The 17,934-nt window shown below is 45.5% G+C and overlaps 1 protein-coding gene across 2 annotated transcripts in view; it reads left to right on the top strand.

The window, feature by feature from the left end:
• The window catches only part of DDHD1 (DDHD domain containing 1), a 62,507-nt gene extending 44,849 nt beyond the window's left edge, over positions 1 to 17,658 (top strand). For both annotated transcript variants that reach the window (XM_042863016.1, XM_042863006.1), the window contains 6 exons: positions 5,478 to 5,740; positions 7,722 to 7,797; positions 11,274 to 11,423; positions 12,140 to 12,392; positions 13,714 to 13,884; positions 16,648 to 17,658. In XM_042863016.1, the coding sequence (XP_042718950.1) occupies positions 5,478 to 5,740; positions 7,722 to 7,797; positions 11,274 to 11,423; positions 12,140 to 12,392; positions 13,714 to 13,884; positions 16,648 to 16,829 (1,095 nt within the window). In that variant the 3' untranslated portion in view covers positions 16,830 to 17,658. The remainder of the gene's footprint in view (positions 1 to 5,477; positions 5,741 to 7,721; positions 7,798 to 11,273; positions 11,424 to 12,139; positions 12,393 to 13,713; positions 13,885 to 16,647) is intronic.
• Positions 17,659 to 17,934: the final 276 nt, after the last annotated feature.

Here is a 17,934-nt window from a genome sequence, read left to right as displayed (position 1 = left end):
CCAGGCTGCCCAGAGATTTATCAATCTATCCTTGAGCCGCAGGTTTTTGTTGGCTGGTAAGGACCTTATTGTACTTCCAGTAGGCCCAAGCACTTTCTTATTGCCTGCTTGTTGAACAGGTTTATACTTCTGAAGTTCTCCCGGCACTTGGAGTGAGCTGCTGGCAAAATTCTGTTCCACAGATTGCTTTCAGATTCTTTTCCCATGAATCCTACAAAAACATTCCTGCTGTTCAAGCTGGAGGGGTGCAAAGGTCGGGTTTCCTGCACTCCCTTTTGATATGTAGCTGTGCTTTGAGTTTTTTCCTCTTGGACTTCAAGCTGTTCATGTGAGAAGACTGTCCAGTGGTGAGCTCCTATGGAGAGGCCAGAGAAAGGCCCTGGAAAGTTACAAGCGGAGGTTGTTGGAGCTGACTGCTGCCAAAAAAGGACCATCAGCAGAGCCTAAGACAAGAGCAGCTTTTTTTGTTGTCTTTGACAGATCAAAGAGCTTGAGACCAGAGAGCTGCATGTAATTTTCAGCTGCAAACAAGTCACTGAAGGTTTGAGTAGCAGCCGTGCAATGTCTGTGTCACTTCTGTGCTCGGGGTGCCAGCGGGGTTTTGTACTCCTTGTTCTCTTGGAAGAACTCATTTCCTCTATATTGAGGGAAAGTGTTATTTACTATCCTGAAAAGCCAGCTTTTGCCCCAGCAACCAGCCTGCTGGGATGTGCAGGATCCTGCCTGGAGCTCCTTGGTGTGGACCAGGAGGTGTTTGTCTGCCTTGTGCGCATTCTTCTGCATTGCAGAAAACAGGAGTGCTCATCTATGCTTGAGTCTCACAGGGCTTCTTTCCATCCGAAGAGGATGAACAGCTGTTTCAGATGTCGGTGGCTGTGATTTAGAGGCTTATTATTTTCCAGCTTCACACAGGATGCAGTTAAAACCTTCACATAGGAGCTTCAGCTGAGACAGGCAGCAGCTCCGGGTATTTCCCTGCTTCCACGGTTACTTATCCCCTTCATCTTTCAACAGTCCAGGCTTACCCAGGTACCCAAGAGCTAATTAGAGACATGATCCTTCTGCTTGTGTAGTCAGCATCTTCACAGAATCATTAAGGCTGGAAAAGACCTCTGAGATCCCCGAGCCCACCCCACCATCCCACTGCCCACATCCCTCAGTGCCACATCCTCTGGAACACCTGCAGGGATGGTGACCCCACCACTGCTGGGCAGCTGTGCCACTGCAACACTGCTCTTTCTGAGAAGAAATTTTTCCTAATATCCAAGCCAGACCTTCCCTGGAGCAACTTGAGGCCAGAACCTCTCATCCTGAAGTTGTTATTTTGGAGATGAGAGCAGTGCATCTCCTCTGGCAGAGCCTCTGTGCCTTGTTCATAAAGCATGTACCCTTGCCACCTGGACTCCTCAGTGGTTGGATGGACTGCCATTTTTCTACACATTGGAAGCCATGTGGCAGACAGGCATGTAATTGAAAGGCAGATGGGATTTATGGTCGGATCAGAGCAGGCCCAGTGATCCATTCCTATACCTTGACTGTCAGTCTTGGTTTGCCTTCCCCTCAGACTGCAGGAGTGTCACTCTGGCTCTCTACGTGTGTGCAGGAAAATTCCTTGCTGGGCTTTTATTTAGGCTTGTGAAGGTCATAGAGCATTTAACCTCAGTTTGTCAGAATCAAAAACAGTGACATCTGAGCAACTTGATCCTGTGGGCTTTGGTTTCCTACATGGGAGATGCGCTGGCAAAAGTTCAGCTGATAAAGGAAGCTCCAAGCAACTGGATTGACTTCTCATGGAGCAAAAAGAGAATTGCTCCCCAAAGAGCTGCGCAGTGGGTAGCAGTGTGCTGCATCTGCTTGGTCCCCATGGCATTTTTCTTCCTTTGCTCTGCTTTGCTGAAACCTTTGACTGCTGGCAATCAAGGCTCTTGCTTGCCGTCTGGGACCAGAATAAAACATGTAGGAAATGCATCCATGACTTGGACACAGCTCTGTCAAACTGGTAAAGGCTGTGTCTCAGGTGTCTTTACTTTTGCACCTCTGAAAATGCAGTAATGCATATTGGCTCTCTATTCAGTCTGAGGATCGTGGGCTGCTTAGTGTGCCTGGTTATGACTTGCTATAAAGTCTTTGAAATTTGACTGCATTAAGGGCTCCAGGCATTGTAAAGCTTGCTTTTATTTGTATTTTATGCATGAGTGTTAGTGGCACATCTGCATGCTTCATAGCATTTTAATCCTACACCAAACTTTTGCACTGAAATAATTGATCTGCTTGCTGTGCTCAGGATTTATTTCTCCCAAAATCACAACAGGGAGAAAGGGCTTTCCTAGGAAGCAAGACAGAAATGTTGGAAGATTTTCGGTGCCTTTCTTTCAGAGGTTGCTGCATCCTCGGTCTGATGCAGTCGAAGGGCCAGCTGGGGTGCAGGGATTTGATGTGGCTGTTGCTGAAAGGTTAGCAAGTGTTCCTTTTGCTGCAGTGGTTCTGTCTGTTCTATAGGCTGCCTGCTTTTCACTGGTCCCTCCTGGAAGAGCTGAGCAGAGCAGGCAGTGGATTAGCCATCAGAGCAGCAAACAAGGTTTGTGGGAGCAGCTGCAGGAAAATACTGACTCAGTACTGCCTTTTGTGGGGGGATTTGAGCTTGTTTAGTCTGTGAGAAACTTTCAGGAGATGATGATAACGCGTTGGGCAAGCATTCAAGGAAACTCAAACCTTTTTGTGGGTTAAGTGCTACCCAAAGCACTGGGGAGCAGCTGCCAAAGAATGGCACTGAGAAATGGCTCTTTGTCAATGATTAAGGTGGAAACTGGGAGGAAGGAGGCAGGAGAGGAGGGGGGAGCAGAGAAAGGTTTCTGTTCATGCTTGCATACCACTATTTGTGTGGATGCCCCATCCCTGCAGGCATTCAAGGCCAGGCTGGATGTGGCTCTGGGCAGCCTGGGCTGCTGGTTGGTGACCTGCACACAGCAGGGGGTTGGAGCTGGATGAGCACTGTGCTCCTTTGCAACCCAGGCCATGCTGTGATTCTGTGATTCATTCTGTGAACCAGTGATTCACAAACCCTGTGTGTCAGATATCTAGTCAAGTTAAGTACTTGTACTCTGGTTGGCAAATGTAGAGCTATTTGGAAACCCACAGACAGTTTCCTCGACCTTGTTTTTGTCTAACTCTTTAATAACAACAAGTTTCTAAGGATTTGGACACTTGTAAAGGAGACTGGACATAATTTCCAACCTGAGTTGTCTTACTCCCCAAAGCAGCAAGAGAACATAATCCTATAACGAAACATGACAATGCCAGAAGGTTACTTGCCCACTCTGTGCCTATGGGCTGTGGGCAGACTGATGCAATGTTGTTCCTGAAAGGAATCTGCTTTTCCAGGGAAATAGGAAAGTAGGGTACAGGACTGTTGAGTAAATTGGGCAGTGCTCTGGGAGCACTGAAGGACGTTGCTGAGTTGTTGTGCACCTTATTTTTAACTTTCCATCAGGAAAAAGAAAAAAAAAGTTGCTAATGCTGAGATATATTATTTAAGGGTTTCAGAACTAGCTTGTTTAGGATTTTTAAAACAAGATGGCATTATTCTTTTCCCCCTTGTATAGATTGAGTACCTGGGAGCCACGGTGAGTCTGGCGCTGGAACATGGCTCTTATGGGGAGCAACTGAGACAGCAGGGGTGGGTCAGTGGTGAAAAGGAGACCCAGGGAAGACCTCAACACTCTCTACAGCTCCCCAGCAGGAGGTGGTGGTGAGGTGGGGCTCAGCCTCTTCTTCCAGATCACAATGATAGGACAAGAGGTGATGGCCTCAAGTCATGGCAGGGGAGGGTCAGATTGGATACGAGGAAAAAATCCTTCTCAGAAAGTTTGGTGATCACAGAATCACAGAATTGTAGGGGTTGGAAGGGACCTCCAGAGATCATCGAGTCCAACCCGAATGATGCACTGGCACAGCTGCCCATGGAATGGTAGAGTCTCTGGAGGTATTCCAGAGCCGTGGAGCTGTGGCACTGAGGACATGGGCAGTGAGCATGGTGGGGATGGGTTGGAGTTGGGTTCAGGGGATCCAACCTGAATGATTCTATGATTCTGTGCTGCCTGCACTGAAACCAGGAGCCAGTGCTCCATCCGGAGCATCCACTGTGTGTCTGGGGTTGTGGGCTCCCTGCTGAGGGCCCTGCAGGCAGGACATAGTGCTGTCTCCTTGGGGGTACCTGGAAGCCAGCCTGGAAACTGCAGGAGAGCAGCGTTCCCTTTTTTCCCTGAGTGCTTGGCGATAGGCCTGGAACACTTTGATTTCAACAGATCTCCGTTATTTTGTTCTGGATTGTAATCAAAACCTTTTTTTTTTTAATGGAGAAAGTGCCAACCAGCCGAAGCTAGCCCTGATTGCTATTTGCAGCCCTTGCTAAAAAGCTCTGCCTGTTTGTTCATGTGTGAACGTATCTCCCAACGTCTGCACAGCGCCAAGCGCAGTGGGCAGCATCACAACAGAAAGACTTGAAAATGGGAATGTTGATGCTTATTTCTCTGAGCTCCTGCAAAGCTTTGTTAATCATTTCACAGTGCTTTGAGGCATAGGGCTCGTGTGGTTTCTATCTCAGCAAAGTGTGTATCAAACACTGACAGTGCTAGCGTCATTCATATTTATATTCAGTAATGATTCAGGCACTTGAAAAATCATGTCCAAATTACATGTTCTATAGCTTCAATTTCCTGTTGTTAACAAGGGAATGATTTGCAATTTCATGTTTGTCCTCCTCTACGCAGCCTGGAAGCATTGCTCAGTTTCTGTGTTGAGTGTCGCAAGCAAAGCTGGTTTCTTTTTGTGTTGTCTGTTTTCCAAATCTTGTGTCTGTTAACAGTTCTCTCTAAAAAAATATTTCAGTGAATCCTCCTGTTCTTATATACATGTACACTACTATAGGACTTGAAGCAGATAAACCTCCGGGAGATTCAATTAGGACCAAAATAGGGATATGTATTTATTATGGTAGCATCATAGGGTTAGCTTGTGATGATTGAGAACTGTGTTGCATTATTGTTTTTCCCTCATACCTCCCAGTAATCTATAGCCAGAAAAACATTTTGTTAGCATCGCTTATGTCAAATGTTCAAATTCTGGCTCTGCTTTTCTCATGTGTTCTTTTTCTCCTCCTGTATCTTCCTTTTGCTTGACATGAGACTGCTTTTTTCCTGTACTAGCATCATTTCATTCTGGGGAAACATTACATAGGTGCAGCATGGAGGAGAGGAAGTGGAATAGGAAGCTCTGGTTCCTCCATACATGAGCAATGGGCAGAATGAATTCAAGTATGCCTTACAAAGATCCAAAAGCAATTTGGGATATTTTCCCAGTTACACAAAGCGAACACGATGCTTGTCCTACATGCATGCTCAGGAGGCTGATGTATGCGCTGTGTGAACAGGAGCAGTAAGATACGTTGTTATTAAACCTTCTTCCCTTACCACCTTCAGCTTGTCAAGGGGCTGCAGCAGGAGCTGAACCGCCTGTACACACTGTTCTGCTCTCGGAACCCAGAGTTTGAGGAGAAAGGAGGGAAAGTCTCCATTGTGTCCCACTCTCTGGGCTGTGTCATCACCTACGACATCATGACTGGCTGGAACCCGGTCAGCCTGTATGAACAGTTGCTGCGGAAAGAGGAGGAGGAGCTTGAAGACACTTGGATGAGTTACGAGGAGCGGCGTTTGCTCGAAGAACTTTACATAACCAAACAACGGTAATGCATCCACTTTGGTTATGAAAGGATAAAACCACAGCCCTACGTGACGCCCTTTGGGTGTTTCCAGAACCCACCATAGCTCTTATGTTTTGCAGCTGATGTTCCTCTGACGATGCTGAACGGCGCTGGTAAATGCTAACCACAGAACTAAGCAGGCAGGGAGCTGGCAGTGCTAATGAGAGCTCTGAATCCGTATCCTACAGACTATACCAAACTCAAACAAGTAGCTGCTACTCAGTGCTCAGGTGCGCTGGGAGCTCCTAGCCAAGAAGAAAGGACAGGGTCAGGCCATGAGCCCCACAGATATTTGAGGTAGCTCACAGGTGTGCAGTGAGCTGAAACACACAGAACCTGAGCAGCGAAATGCCAGAGTCTCTAGAGAAAAACAAGAAGTGTTCTCTGAGACTGAGCTTGGAAATGGAGCTCCACCAGCTGGGTGCAGATGCTGTGGTTGCTGTGATTGGGCTTAGGGGATTACTGCTGTGCTGCAGATCATTTACCAGTTTCTGCCTGCTGCCATTTAGAAATGTTAATGCAGTTCTTAGTGCAGAGCAGCACTGCCCATTGTGACAGATTGGATCTTGGTTTCATTGCCTTGCAAGTGTTGGTAGGGATTCTCAGGATGAGGTGACCATGTAGATAATCACTCTGCCCCCACACTGTTACGGTGCTTTCTCTGTTCTAACCTGGCTTTCAGGGTACTGTGAGACTCTATAGACAGAGAATCTAATGATGAACACGGGAGCATGAATTTCAGTCTTTCCAGTGGTGCTTTGGGAACGTATTGCATCAGATCCGCTGTGCCTGAGATCAGTATGTGTGTAATTAGGGATGGGTACAGGACATCTCTAACAGCTGCAGGGCTGGATAAAGTGTGGTCTTTCAGAAAGTAGAGAAGTAAGAGACCCAAAAATCGTGCCCAGGGGTAAGGTGACCCTACAGGCATATTACTGATGGAAAATCACAGTTTTTATAGCCGTGCTCCAGCTCCTTAGGTATGCAGATGCATTTCACTTTTCATCCCCAGTAATCCGAGTACCATTTGACACAGGCACTTGTGTGATAGTGGCTCCCCTGTTCACAGGCCATCGTAGTGTCATTCAGTCTGGAATGGTAAAGGATGTTTCTATCTCCTGGATTTCTGGTGTTGCAGGGCTGTCAAACATGTAGTGGATTTCTGAAAATACTTATGCCTGAGTGAGGTGTGTGACAGCGTGCATAAATATACTGCATTGTAGAACGTGAGCATATACATTTTATTTATTGGAACCCTTCAAGAGCAGCTTACAAGAGTCAAGAATTCTGCATGCCTCCTTTTTTAAGACCAAATCACGTTCACTGAAGCATACTAACTGGTTGAGAGGAATACTCTTTAAAAAGCTTTAGCTCCAGACTAGTATCTTTCTAATCAGGGCGACAGAGGTTAACCTTCATATTTTTGCTTGCAGAATGCTTTAGGAGAACTTGAAGAGGTGCTTTTTGCTGCTTTGACGAGGGCATAATGCTCTAGTGCTGGGTTAGATGTTGTTCATCCCACAGACTGGTGAAAGATGAAGGACCCTTTTTAGAGATAGCTGAAAATGCGAGACCCTGTGCTTCAGATATTCCACTGCAGTACAGAACTCTGTAACGGGCCATGGATTCTCCTGTGGCTGTGGCTGAACAAAACAAACTAAAATCAGGCGATGTGGCTGCAGAAACCAAGGAAGCAGGAGGTGAATCACCTGCTCCTGAGCAGGGAGGATGGGCAGATGCTTGGGGTGATGAATGTCTTGATTGATTCCTCCGGTGGTCAGAGGAACAGGATTTCACATGCATTGATTCTTAATCAACTGGGCTGCCTCAGAGGAAGAAACAACACAGTCACTCTCTCTGCCTAACAGGCAAACTGTTGGACCTTCCATCAATGCCTGTTTTGGATCAGGTCCCTTAATACGTCTGCATTGTTCTGTCTCAGAAAGATCTCCTTATTTTCCAGGTTGAAAGAGATAGAAGAGAGGTTACAAGGCTTAAAGGCATCCACCATAGCAAAAACACCTGTCTTAAAATTTAAGGTATGTATATCTAGATTTTCACTGAATGTCCTAATCACACTAAGAGCACACTTGCAGTTAGAGTTATTCTACTTTCTTTTTTTTCCCATGTCACTAGACATTGGTAAAATGGCATGAATGTGTGTGGATGTACATAAACACACCACTACATTCATGTGCTACTATTTGTTACAAGTATATATGTTCCTGTGTGAATACATAACCCAGAGTTTGAATAGCTATCACACTACACACACTTGTGGGAAGGTAAAAACCATTTGACAAATTGCACCAATCACATACCTTGAACAACTGTACTTCTACTTTGTCAATTGAACCATCTGCCCTGGGGACTGCTTCTAACACATCACACCTCTGAGTCAATCGGAGTGAATTTCCTCCAGCAGTGGATTTTCCTTCAGAATTGCTCTGGCCTGACAGGTAGGGCAGGTTAATTCTAGACTCCTGAAAAAGACTGCTTGCTAATTGGCTCTGTCAATTGCTAGAATTTCATGGCACTGGAAAAGGACATTTCTAGCTTTGTGGTGGGATGTGCAACGCTTTCTGGTTGCTCTGCTGTATCCTAAAATATGAAACAATAAAAATGTGACATGGTAGATAAGAAGAAAATAGATTATTGTTCTTAACTTGCCGTTTGTCTTTCCTTCTGAATTCAGAAGCACTCCCAGAAGCCAAGGTCAATCTTGAGCCGTGAAAAAGAGGAAACTAACTGTAATTCAATTTGTCATAGCCTCCTTCTTTTATCACAGCTTAAAAACGCATGTTGTGCTATTATCTCTACCATCAAAGAAGCTGGAGTCAGACATACTGCTCTTGCTGTGTGCAAAGATTATTCTTCACTCAGCTGTGTTTAAACTGAAGGTTTCTTTGAACAGATGCTTTTTAGAGAGAGCAGGAGGAGAGGGGAAAAGAAGGCAGAGAGAAGAGAGAACTATATCCAAATTACTCTTAGGTAATTTCCCATTGATGTGCATCCTTTTTCTTACCCTTATTGAAAAAAACAAAAAGACGTTTTTTTTATGTTAGTACTCCTAGCGTAGAGCAAAGCTAATGACGCCTCCTGCTTGAGTACTGTGCATGGGACAGACCTCAAGGGGAAGAAAGGAGACCTCAAGGGGAAGAGAAAGGCTTTCCATGAATATGATAGCAAGGTGCTCCTTGCATTTCTGCAGGATGTCATTGAGAGATGATTGCTCATCAGCAAGCTTCCTGAGGGTGACTAGCTTGTTGAAAGAGAAGTAACTGCTTTGTAGGCACTGACTACCAAGCGCCATGGCTCTTGGCAGACAGAGCTCTCATAGGGTCTTGAGTTGTTATTCACTGCAAGTGCTTGATCCACAAATTGCTTTGAGCTGTGCGGTGCAGGAGGCTGGAGTCTTTGATCCCTGATCTCTTAGGCTGTTATACACAACCGAGTGGCTACATGCAGTTGTGATGGAAAGGACTAGCCAGAATATGAACATGTGGGGAATGGTGTAATACCTGCTTCTGATTAACGTTAAAATGAATCCATTAGGTCTTCTGTTCGTGAATCATAACCAGGAGAAAAGTGCTATCCTGAAAAGTGGTGTTCTTAAAAATTGCTTCTCTGTTAAACATTTACAGGAGTGTATGTGGAGTGCCTCAGTCCTGCCTCATGCAGGAACACCAAAATTGATAGATGCCACTTTGCTACAGTGCTAAGCGTCTAATGGCTGCAATTTAAAGGGCTTTATTTTTGGAAGGCTTGCTTTTGATTTTTAGCATTGGTATTGATTTATTGCCACCCTTCGAGGTACCCTGCAGTTGGCACTTTGTCTTTGTGAACTTTACCAGAGATGGAAGATCATGGTGAAAACTCATGTGTGGAAGAAAATAATACAGCAAAGAATGCTGTGCTCCAAGAAAAATCTGTCTATGGACACTGTTAATGTTTATTGATAGAAACCTGCACCTCGTGACCATTTAAATTATGTACCTTTTTAAGGATCTTTGCATGAGGAGAATTCTGGGAAGTATCTGCCAGCAAATGTCAGCTGGCAGTCGCTTTCTGATTTCTTTCTGAAGCACAAAGACCATAACTGTGTACTCTAAATGCTGTATATGGGCAAGTCAGATGGACAGGGTTGGAAGTGATGTACTCACTTCAAAGGGTAACACAGTGAATATCTGTTTCTATCGTATTTGAAGATGAGAAGGCTTTTTGTCCAAACTGCAGAAATGTGAGGGTATCTGTGAAGATTAATTGAAAGAAGAGCTGCTTTGAACTCCAGAGTAACTGGAGTAACACTACAGATGACAGTGATCTGTGCTTTGCAGCATATGACACTGAATAGCTCTGCTGAAGACCTAGGGCTTTTTTCCATTGAATTGGAGCTTGGACATTCTTTTGGAAGGAAGAGGTGGAGTACCAGCGCCAAGTCAGAGGAGGAGGAATGTTTTGTTCAATGCTGGAATCTGGTGGATGAAACGGGCCATTATTTCCACGCCTTCGCTCCGTGTGCTGACATACAGCAAAGGCGTGTGGGAATCCAGGTGTTCTCCTCGTGCACCCAGCAAGAATAAACTCCTCTCACCAGTTGAGTAGCAGCACGCTGACAGTGCCTTGGTTGCAGTGCCTTCTGTTCCTTGGAGACAATATCTGAGGATTGGTAATGGGATACAAAGGCATTCACCTCTTGGTCACTGCTGAATCCTGGCCTACGTTGGCAGTGATCAGAAGTCATTACCACTGATGAGTGCTCAGTGATGTATGTCAGATGGGTTCATGGCTGCAGTGCAGGGTTGCTCTGCCTGCCTGGCAGTGCTGAGGGCAATCCTTGCAGAGCAGGTTGCAGCAGCTTTGCACAGCATGAGCGTGAACTGCAAGGTAGCTCAGTGTGCTGTGCTCAGGCAGTGCTTCTGTCTGTGATGTGTGACACTTCTGATGAGCACCATTCTGTTCACTTAACACCGGATATTTGCAAGAGGTTGTACATATCACCAGCTTGTATGTGTGTGTGACTACCAGGAGGGTTTTCTGTAGGTCATCTCCAGTGCTCAGTGTAGTTGTACAGATGGCTTCTGTAGCAAAATGAGTCAAGGAGTACTAGCTGAGGATAAGGTTATGGAGCTGTGGTGAACTTTGAAAAGTTGCATGAGAAGCAGACTTTAATGATGTGAAACACGTCACATTTCTTTCCTTCTTCTAAGTGTCTTAGTGTCTTCTAAGTTCTTGTATTATTCCTTCCAGTGTTGGTAGACTTCTTTCAGTTCAAATACCCAACATAGTTTCCAATTTTCAAACATTGCAGCATCACAACATGTAGCTCTCTTCTCACAGCAAAAAAAATCAGGAAACTTAACTTATGTTACACTGTGTATATTACAGTGCTCTTCCCTGTTTTAATTTACCAATACTATACAAGTCCCTTGGTTGAAACAGAGAGAAATCAAATCCAGCCGTGTTAGAAAGCATTATTTCCACCCTCATTCAGGCAGATGAAATCTCTCCTTAGGTTGAGAATTTCTTCTGTATGGGATCTCCACTAGCAGTGTTCTTGGCATTGCGTGGCATCCGTCCAGGAAACAGCGGGAGTCAAGATCATATTCTGCCCAGAACAATTTGTAACCGCTTACTGAATATCTTTCATCCAACAGATCCAGTGGTGAGTTGTAATTGCAGTTGCAAGCTTTTACCTTTTTTTGTTTCTAAGTGTTGGCTGTGTGATAATGAGTTCTTCAAAGTGTGTGAGTCGACACACGTGTGTTCCTGCACTGCACTGGCTGTTCATGATTGCTGTGCAGTACCTCGGGTTTTGTAACAGTTGAGAAGCATTTGCTGCAAATGGTTGCCTTCAGTATCGTGCACTTTGCTTCTCTTTTCTAATTAATAAGGGTCCAATTTGAGTGTGCTCAACTTGCCTTTTTGCAAAGACGTGAAATAACCCTTCAGTCAAGTTCCAACTTGGCTTTAGCTTACTGGCTTCCATTGAATGTCATAGATCCAAATCTACTACTGCCATCATAAAAAGGCTTCACAAGCAGTTCACAAAATACTGTAGAAAAACAAAGACGCCGTCGTTTTCCCTAAGGGAGTAACAGATTGTTAGAGGGTGGGATAGGCCTTGGGAAGGAAGTATTGGTATAGCTTTGTGCTGTCCTTGTGCTCCTCCATAGGCAGCCAGTGTTAGCTGTCATCAAAGGCAGGATGTTGGGCCTCTGATCCGTACGGCCTTGGCAGCCTCTTTGAACAGGAGTCTGCCTGGGGAGTTTCATGCTTTCCCATCCAGACTCTGGTATACAGTATTGTAGTATAGTCTGGTATAAGGTATATAGATTTCAGTCTTGTCGCTCTGTTTTCTTTCCTGAATTCCTCTTGCAGGCCTATAGATTAGAACCTTTAATCCTGAAGCACTACAGCAACATTTCACCAGTCCAGATCCACTGGTACAACACCGCAAACCCTCTACCTTACGAGCATATGAAGCCAAGTTTTCTCAACCCAACAAAAGAACCTACCTCAGTTACGGATGGCGAAAGTGCTTCAACTGTACCAAGCCCAACTACTTCACCAGTCATGGTTCGGCGCCACTATGGGGAGTCCATAACCAACATAGGCAAAGCCAGTATACTGGGTAATTGCTCCTTGTCCCTTTTTCTGCAGGGGTCTTCTCACACAGCATCACTGCTATGTGGTGTTTAAGGTGCAACTGTCAGCAAGTCATTCCTGCCTGTTTTCAGTGCTTGTTTTGCGTGGGGTGCATTGCTTGTTCTAATCCAAACTAACATTTGCTTTGAAGAAAAGGCAGTTTACATAATACACTGAAGTCAAGGAAAGGATGCGTTGCAGGGAGAGGATGTGGGTCAGAGAGTTTATGCTATTGCCACTTTATTGTCTGCCTTCTTATGGTAACATCCTGGGGGCTTCATATAATTTCCACTGTACTTCATGTTTTGAAATACTTTGAAGCTTGTTTTGTGTTTGCATTCTGTGGTATTGACAAATAGAAGGAAAAAAATCACTCCGTATAGGTTAAATGGAACCCAATACTGTATAATTTTACCAAGGGAGATTCGGGCTAGTTCACTGTGAAGTCTGTCCCTTTCTGCCTTTCTGAATCAACTTTCCGAATCAGAGTAAGCCCTGATTTAGTAGAGCTTAAAATCACTTTCACTGGAGCTTATATTTGAGCATGCACATGCAGTTTTTGTTGACTCAAGGACTTTCTTTAGCTCTCTGTGTGGGATCTGGAAGAAGGTTAGTGTGACCTAGTGCAAGAAATCCTGCCAACCCAGCAAATAGAGTGTATAAAAGCAGTTCAGTCCTTAAGTGAAAGCGTGCAGCACTTCAAAGCAGCGTTCTCTCACAGTACACTGCTTTTTGCTGTTTTACTACAGCAACTTCAGTGTCTCGTCCATACGGTGGCAGCAAAGTCAGGAGAAAACATCTCAGATCTGTTCGTAGCTTTTACACCTTCCTGAGCAACCGAAGGAGTCGGACTGAAGGACAATAGAGCATTTCTAAAGCTCTGTAGGGGTTATTTCATCCTGAGGACCACAAACAAAAGAAGTCTCTTCAATATTCCCATGGGATTCTTAGGTTCAGAAGGCAGCATCACGGTTATGAAACATTTGTCTTAAACTTTCTATAAAGGAGGAATTACAACGCAGACTTAAAAATTCCAGATTCCTTTCTGCAAAAGCATTCCCATCTATTTTTTTGTTCCCCGTAACTACAGGTTCCAAATTACAGCCTTTGCCTGTCCACTAGATTAGCATCGCGATGAACAGTGTACACTTCAGTCAGATAAGCTGTTCCCACCCTAGAAAAGCATGAATAGTGTTTTCCATCACCCCGCTCTAATTGACGGGTGCAGCGGCGGCTTTAATTTGCAGTTTGAATTGGCTGACCTCGTGCTTGTTTTCCTTTTGTTTGTTTGTTTTTGCTGAGCTCAGGAGCTGCGAGCATTGGGAAGGGCCTCGGAGGGATGCTGTTTTCGAGATTCGGTCGCTCAAGTACGCAGACTGCAGAGCCAGGAAAAGATGGAGCGGAAGGGGACGACAAGAAGAGCGCTGTGGGAACGCCGCCTTTCTCACAGAGCAGCTCGGGCTTCCTCGAACCCACGTGTTAGTGACTAGCACACCTTACGTCCCTTGTGGGAGCAGCATCTCCTGCGTGTGTGTCTTGTGGGAGTGAGTGGAGAGAGCCTAGCGTAAGGCTAGTGAGGTGCTGCAGGGCCTGAAACAGCTCTGCTGTGAGGAGGGCCGAGAGCTGGGGCTGCTCAGCCTGGAGCTGAGGATACTCAGAGATCCCATCAGTGTCCGTTAATACCTGAAGGGAGGTGTGGGGAGGACAGAGCCAGGCTCTGTGCAGTGGTGCCCAGTGCCAGGACGAGAGGCAGTGGGCACAAACTGGAACACGGACATTCCCTCTGGCCATCACTGTGCTGTGCGGGTGGCAGAGCACTGAACAAGCTGCCCAGAGAGGCTGTAGGGTCTCTCTGTGGAGGCCTCCAAAAACCACCCATGCACAGTGCTGGGCTCCAGCTCTGGCTATCCCTGCTTGAGCAGGGCAGTGGACCACGTCAGCTCTAGAGGTCCCTTCCAGCCTCAGCCATTCTGTGATTCTTTGAAGGCTGTACAATTACTGACTTTGTTCTCCCTGTTATTTATTTTTTTTTTTTGTCCTCTTAAAAAACATTTATCTGTGTATTTGTGCCTGTCACGTATGCTCGCACACATCTATGTGTGTGTGAGTTTTAGCTAACGAGACCTGTCCATCAGTAGTTCCTAGACTATCTCTAGGGAAAGCAAAATGATTGCTTCAAGAATTTCAGCCTCTGTAATGAAATGGATTTATGTAAATTTGCCCATGCATTTGCAGTTCTGAAGCAATCCCTATTTAAATGCAGGTATGGCTGGAAACAGAGGCTGTCCTTGTCCTGCTCTAAACCCCCCAGAGCACAGAGTGCAATTTTAGCAGCTGGGTTATTTTCTTAAAAGTACATATACTTCCTTTACAGACATTCATACTTTATTTTTAAACTTCTCATCTCAAGGCAGGGCTTTTGCAATCTAAGCAGTCACAAGCATTAGCACTGTTGTATCTTGTGATTGCATTCACATGATGCATTGCAGTCTGTTGATTGCTGCCACTTCCAGCAGATAACCTGCCTGAGTCACTGCTGCGGACAGAGAGTTGGTTTTAAACTTCAGGGAAATGGAGTGGTGTGACAGCCAGCACTGTGGAGCTCTTGATGAGGTCCCTTTGCATGGTGGCACGTTGAGGTCTCTGCGCAATTCCCACATCCCTCTTTGCTGAAATCCCATCTGCAGTGCTGTGTCCAGGTCTGAAGCCCCCAGTACAAAAAAGACAGAGAGCTGTTGGAGAGGGTCCAGAGGAGCCACAAAGATGAGCAGGAGGCTGCAGCATCTCCCCATGAAGATAGGGTGAGGGAGCTGGGCTTGTTCAGCATGGAGAAAAGAAGGCTGCAGTGACCTCATGGCAGCCTGCAGTACCTAAAGGGAGCCTACAGATGACGGGAATCAACTATTGGAAAGGGAAGATAACAGCAGGACATGGGGAAATGGCTGGAAGTTGAGGGAGGGCAGATGGAGGTTGGATGTCAGGGGGAAGTTGTGTGCTGTGAGAGTGGTGAGGTGCTGGAACAGCTGCCCAGAGAGGCTGTGATGCCCCGTCCATCCCTGGAGGTGTTGAAGGCCAGGTTGGATGGGGCCCTGGGCAGCCTGGGCTGCTGTGAAATGGGGAGGTTGGTGGCCCTGCATGGCACAGGGGGGTTGGAGCTTCGTGGTCCTTGAGGTCCCTTCCAACCCGGGCCGTTCTGTGATTCTGTGAAATCCCGTCTATAGGAGGAGAACTTGGAGCAGAGGCCACGGATCTGTAGGCAGAGTGATGCAATCCATGGCCCGAGTGTCTGCTTCCGAGAGAGTGGCCGCACGGCTTGCAGTGGGGTTTGGCTTCCTCCCAAGCTTCTGTAACAGAGACGGGGTTGGTCGGGGTGTTTTTGCTGCAGAGCGACTGGTTCTGAATGCATGCATCTCAGTGGAAATGACTGTGGTTGTCTCCTGGTATGCAGAGGCTCCGACTCCCTTTCCTTGCTGTGTTTGGAAAGCAGCGAAACGCCGCTGTGAGAGACGAAGGGCTGTCACTCCCCCGTGCTGCTGTGCCATGACCGCGGAGGCAGCGCTTGTTGTGATGCTCCATTTATGCTCTCTCCCAGCCAAGAATTAAAATTCCTTGAAATTGCCTATGATAAATGGCTGCATTTTTTACTCAATATGGGGTTTTGGCTTTTGTAGCTAAGCAGGCTTTTAGTTTTGTCCTTTTCATTCTGTTGCTCCTTGCAGAGGTTTTCTAACCGCTGAAGTGCCTTCGCAATAGGTCAACCATCCCAGTGAAACGCGCAGTAAGAATTGCTCTGAATGTGGTATTAATCAAAGCAGCCATTACAATGGAAAGATAACTGCTGAAACATATTTGGAATAATCTGGAAATCAAAAAGAGCTATGGTTTTCTGAAAGCACGTCGTGCTGCATGTAGTCTGAATGGGGATTCGGCTGCCAGAGGTACAACAGATCCCTTCATTGCTGCAGGCTCTGAGCATCCCCCTCCTGACAGAGTTTGCTGACGGGATCTCAGCATCTCCTGGGTATTTCTGTGCAGTTAGGAGCATAGATTTATTTCTATAATCAGCATACAAAGATTATATACAGTTACCTAAATATATATATACACCAGCTCTTTTCAAGCTTTAGGTTTGGTTTCTGCAGAATCAGAACGTAAAGGTGGCAGACAAATAAGCAAGGATTTCTTTTCCTTCCACTGACACACAGTTCTAACAGCATTTCTCCTTCTTCTCCAATTTCTAGTGGAACTGGAGCACAGGATTGATTTCGAGCTCAGGGAAGGTCTGGTGGAGAGCAGATACTGGTCTGCAGTCACGTCGCACACTGCCTATTGGTCATCTCTGGATATTGCTCTTTTCCTCCTCACCTTCATGTACAAACACGACCAGGACGATACTGACAAATCCAATTTGGACGCTATCTGAATTTTTGACTGGGGGTTGGGAGGGATGGGAAAGGAAATCTGAAAACCAATGGCACAAAACAGATGTTAAACCGCAGTATGTATGGCATGGAGGTTTCAGGTTTAAGTGCATGTTTGGGTTTTTTCCTGTTTCTAAGGAGCAAAAACGATTTGTATGGAAAAGCACTTTATAGTTTCAAACGTTTTGCAGTGCTTAATCAGACCTGAGGTTGTTCCAAATTCCTGTTGACTTTGCATAAAAAGACAACGCAACGTGCAGCACCACTTAGGCACCATCGTGCATTGTGCTCGGGTGACATTCTTGTTGATGACCATAATTGCTGTTCAGTTCATTGAAGTATAAAACGAGGAGTTGATTAAAAAAAAAAAAAAAGCGAAATTAATTTCCATTAACGAAGTATGTGTTACTTACAGACCTAAAACTGCCATGTTCCAATGTCGTGTGTGTCAGTCAGTAACGAACGGTGGTGTCGTTTCTCTAGGATCTGTTCAGCTCCACATCCTGTTACCCACAGTACCATTCTGAGGGCTGGCTGCTGGGCCGTGTTCTGCGTGGCACGTGGAGAAACCAACGCTGAAAAGCACCACGAGGATCTGAAATACTGTAATTATAATTTATTATCTCCGTTTCATTTTATCCCAGTGTATAAATCATTACTTTTTTACTGGTTTCTTTTGACATAATTTAAGAACCACGTTTATTTTCTACAGCGTTAAGACTTTTTCTCAGAAATGCATATCTTTGTACTACTATTCAGATGAATATATGGACACTGTGGCACACTTTAAGTATTTTTTCATTAAAATAAATATTTGTGGTTTCACACAAATGATGTTAATCACCTTCTTCTCAAAGGTGAGTCACTGCTTGGCCAGGTCCCACGTGTCTCTGAAACGTATGAAGGCTTTGACCTCAGTGTGTAGAGGGTGCCTTTGCCATGAGTAGAGTGAATATATGTATGGAAACATATATTTGTCTGTGTATATAGACATGCAAGGAGCCGTCAAGAGGAAGGAGAGCAGCAGTATATAAACTTGGTGAGACCTGAGGATACCAGAACTTAGGTTGGATTTGCATCTGAAACTAATTCAGGAGCCTCCAACAG

Source organism: Lagopus leucura, unplaced genomic scaffold, assembly GCF_019238085.1.
Source record: "Lagopus leucura isolate 7727_CA_CO unplaced genomic scaffold, USGS_WTPT01 Super-Scaffold_1, whole genome shotgun sequence".
NCBI lineage: Eukaryota > Metazoa > Chordata > Aves > Galliformes > Phasianidae > Lagopus > Lagopus leucura.
This window is presented reverse-complemented; position numbering and strand designations above follow the sequence as displayed.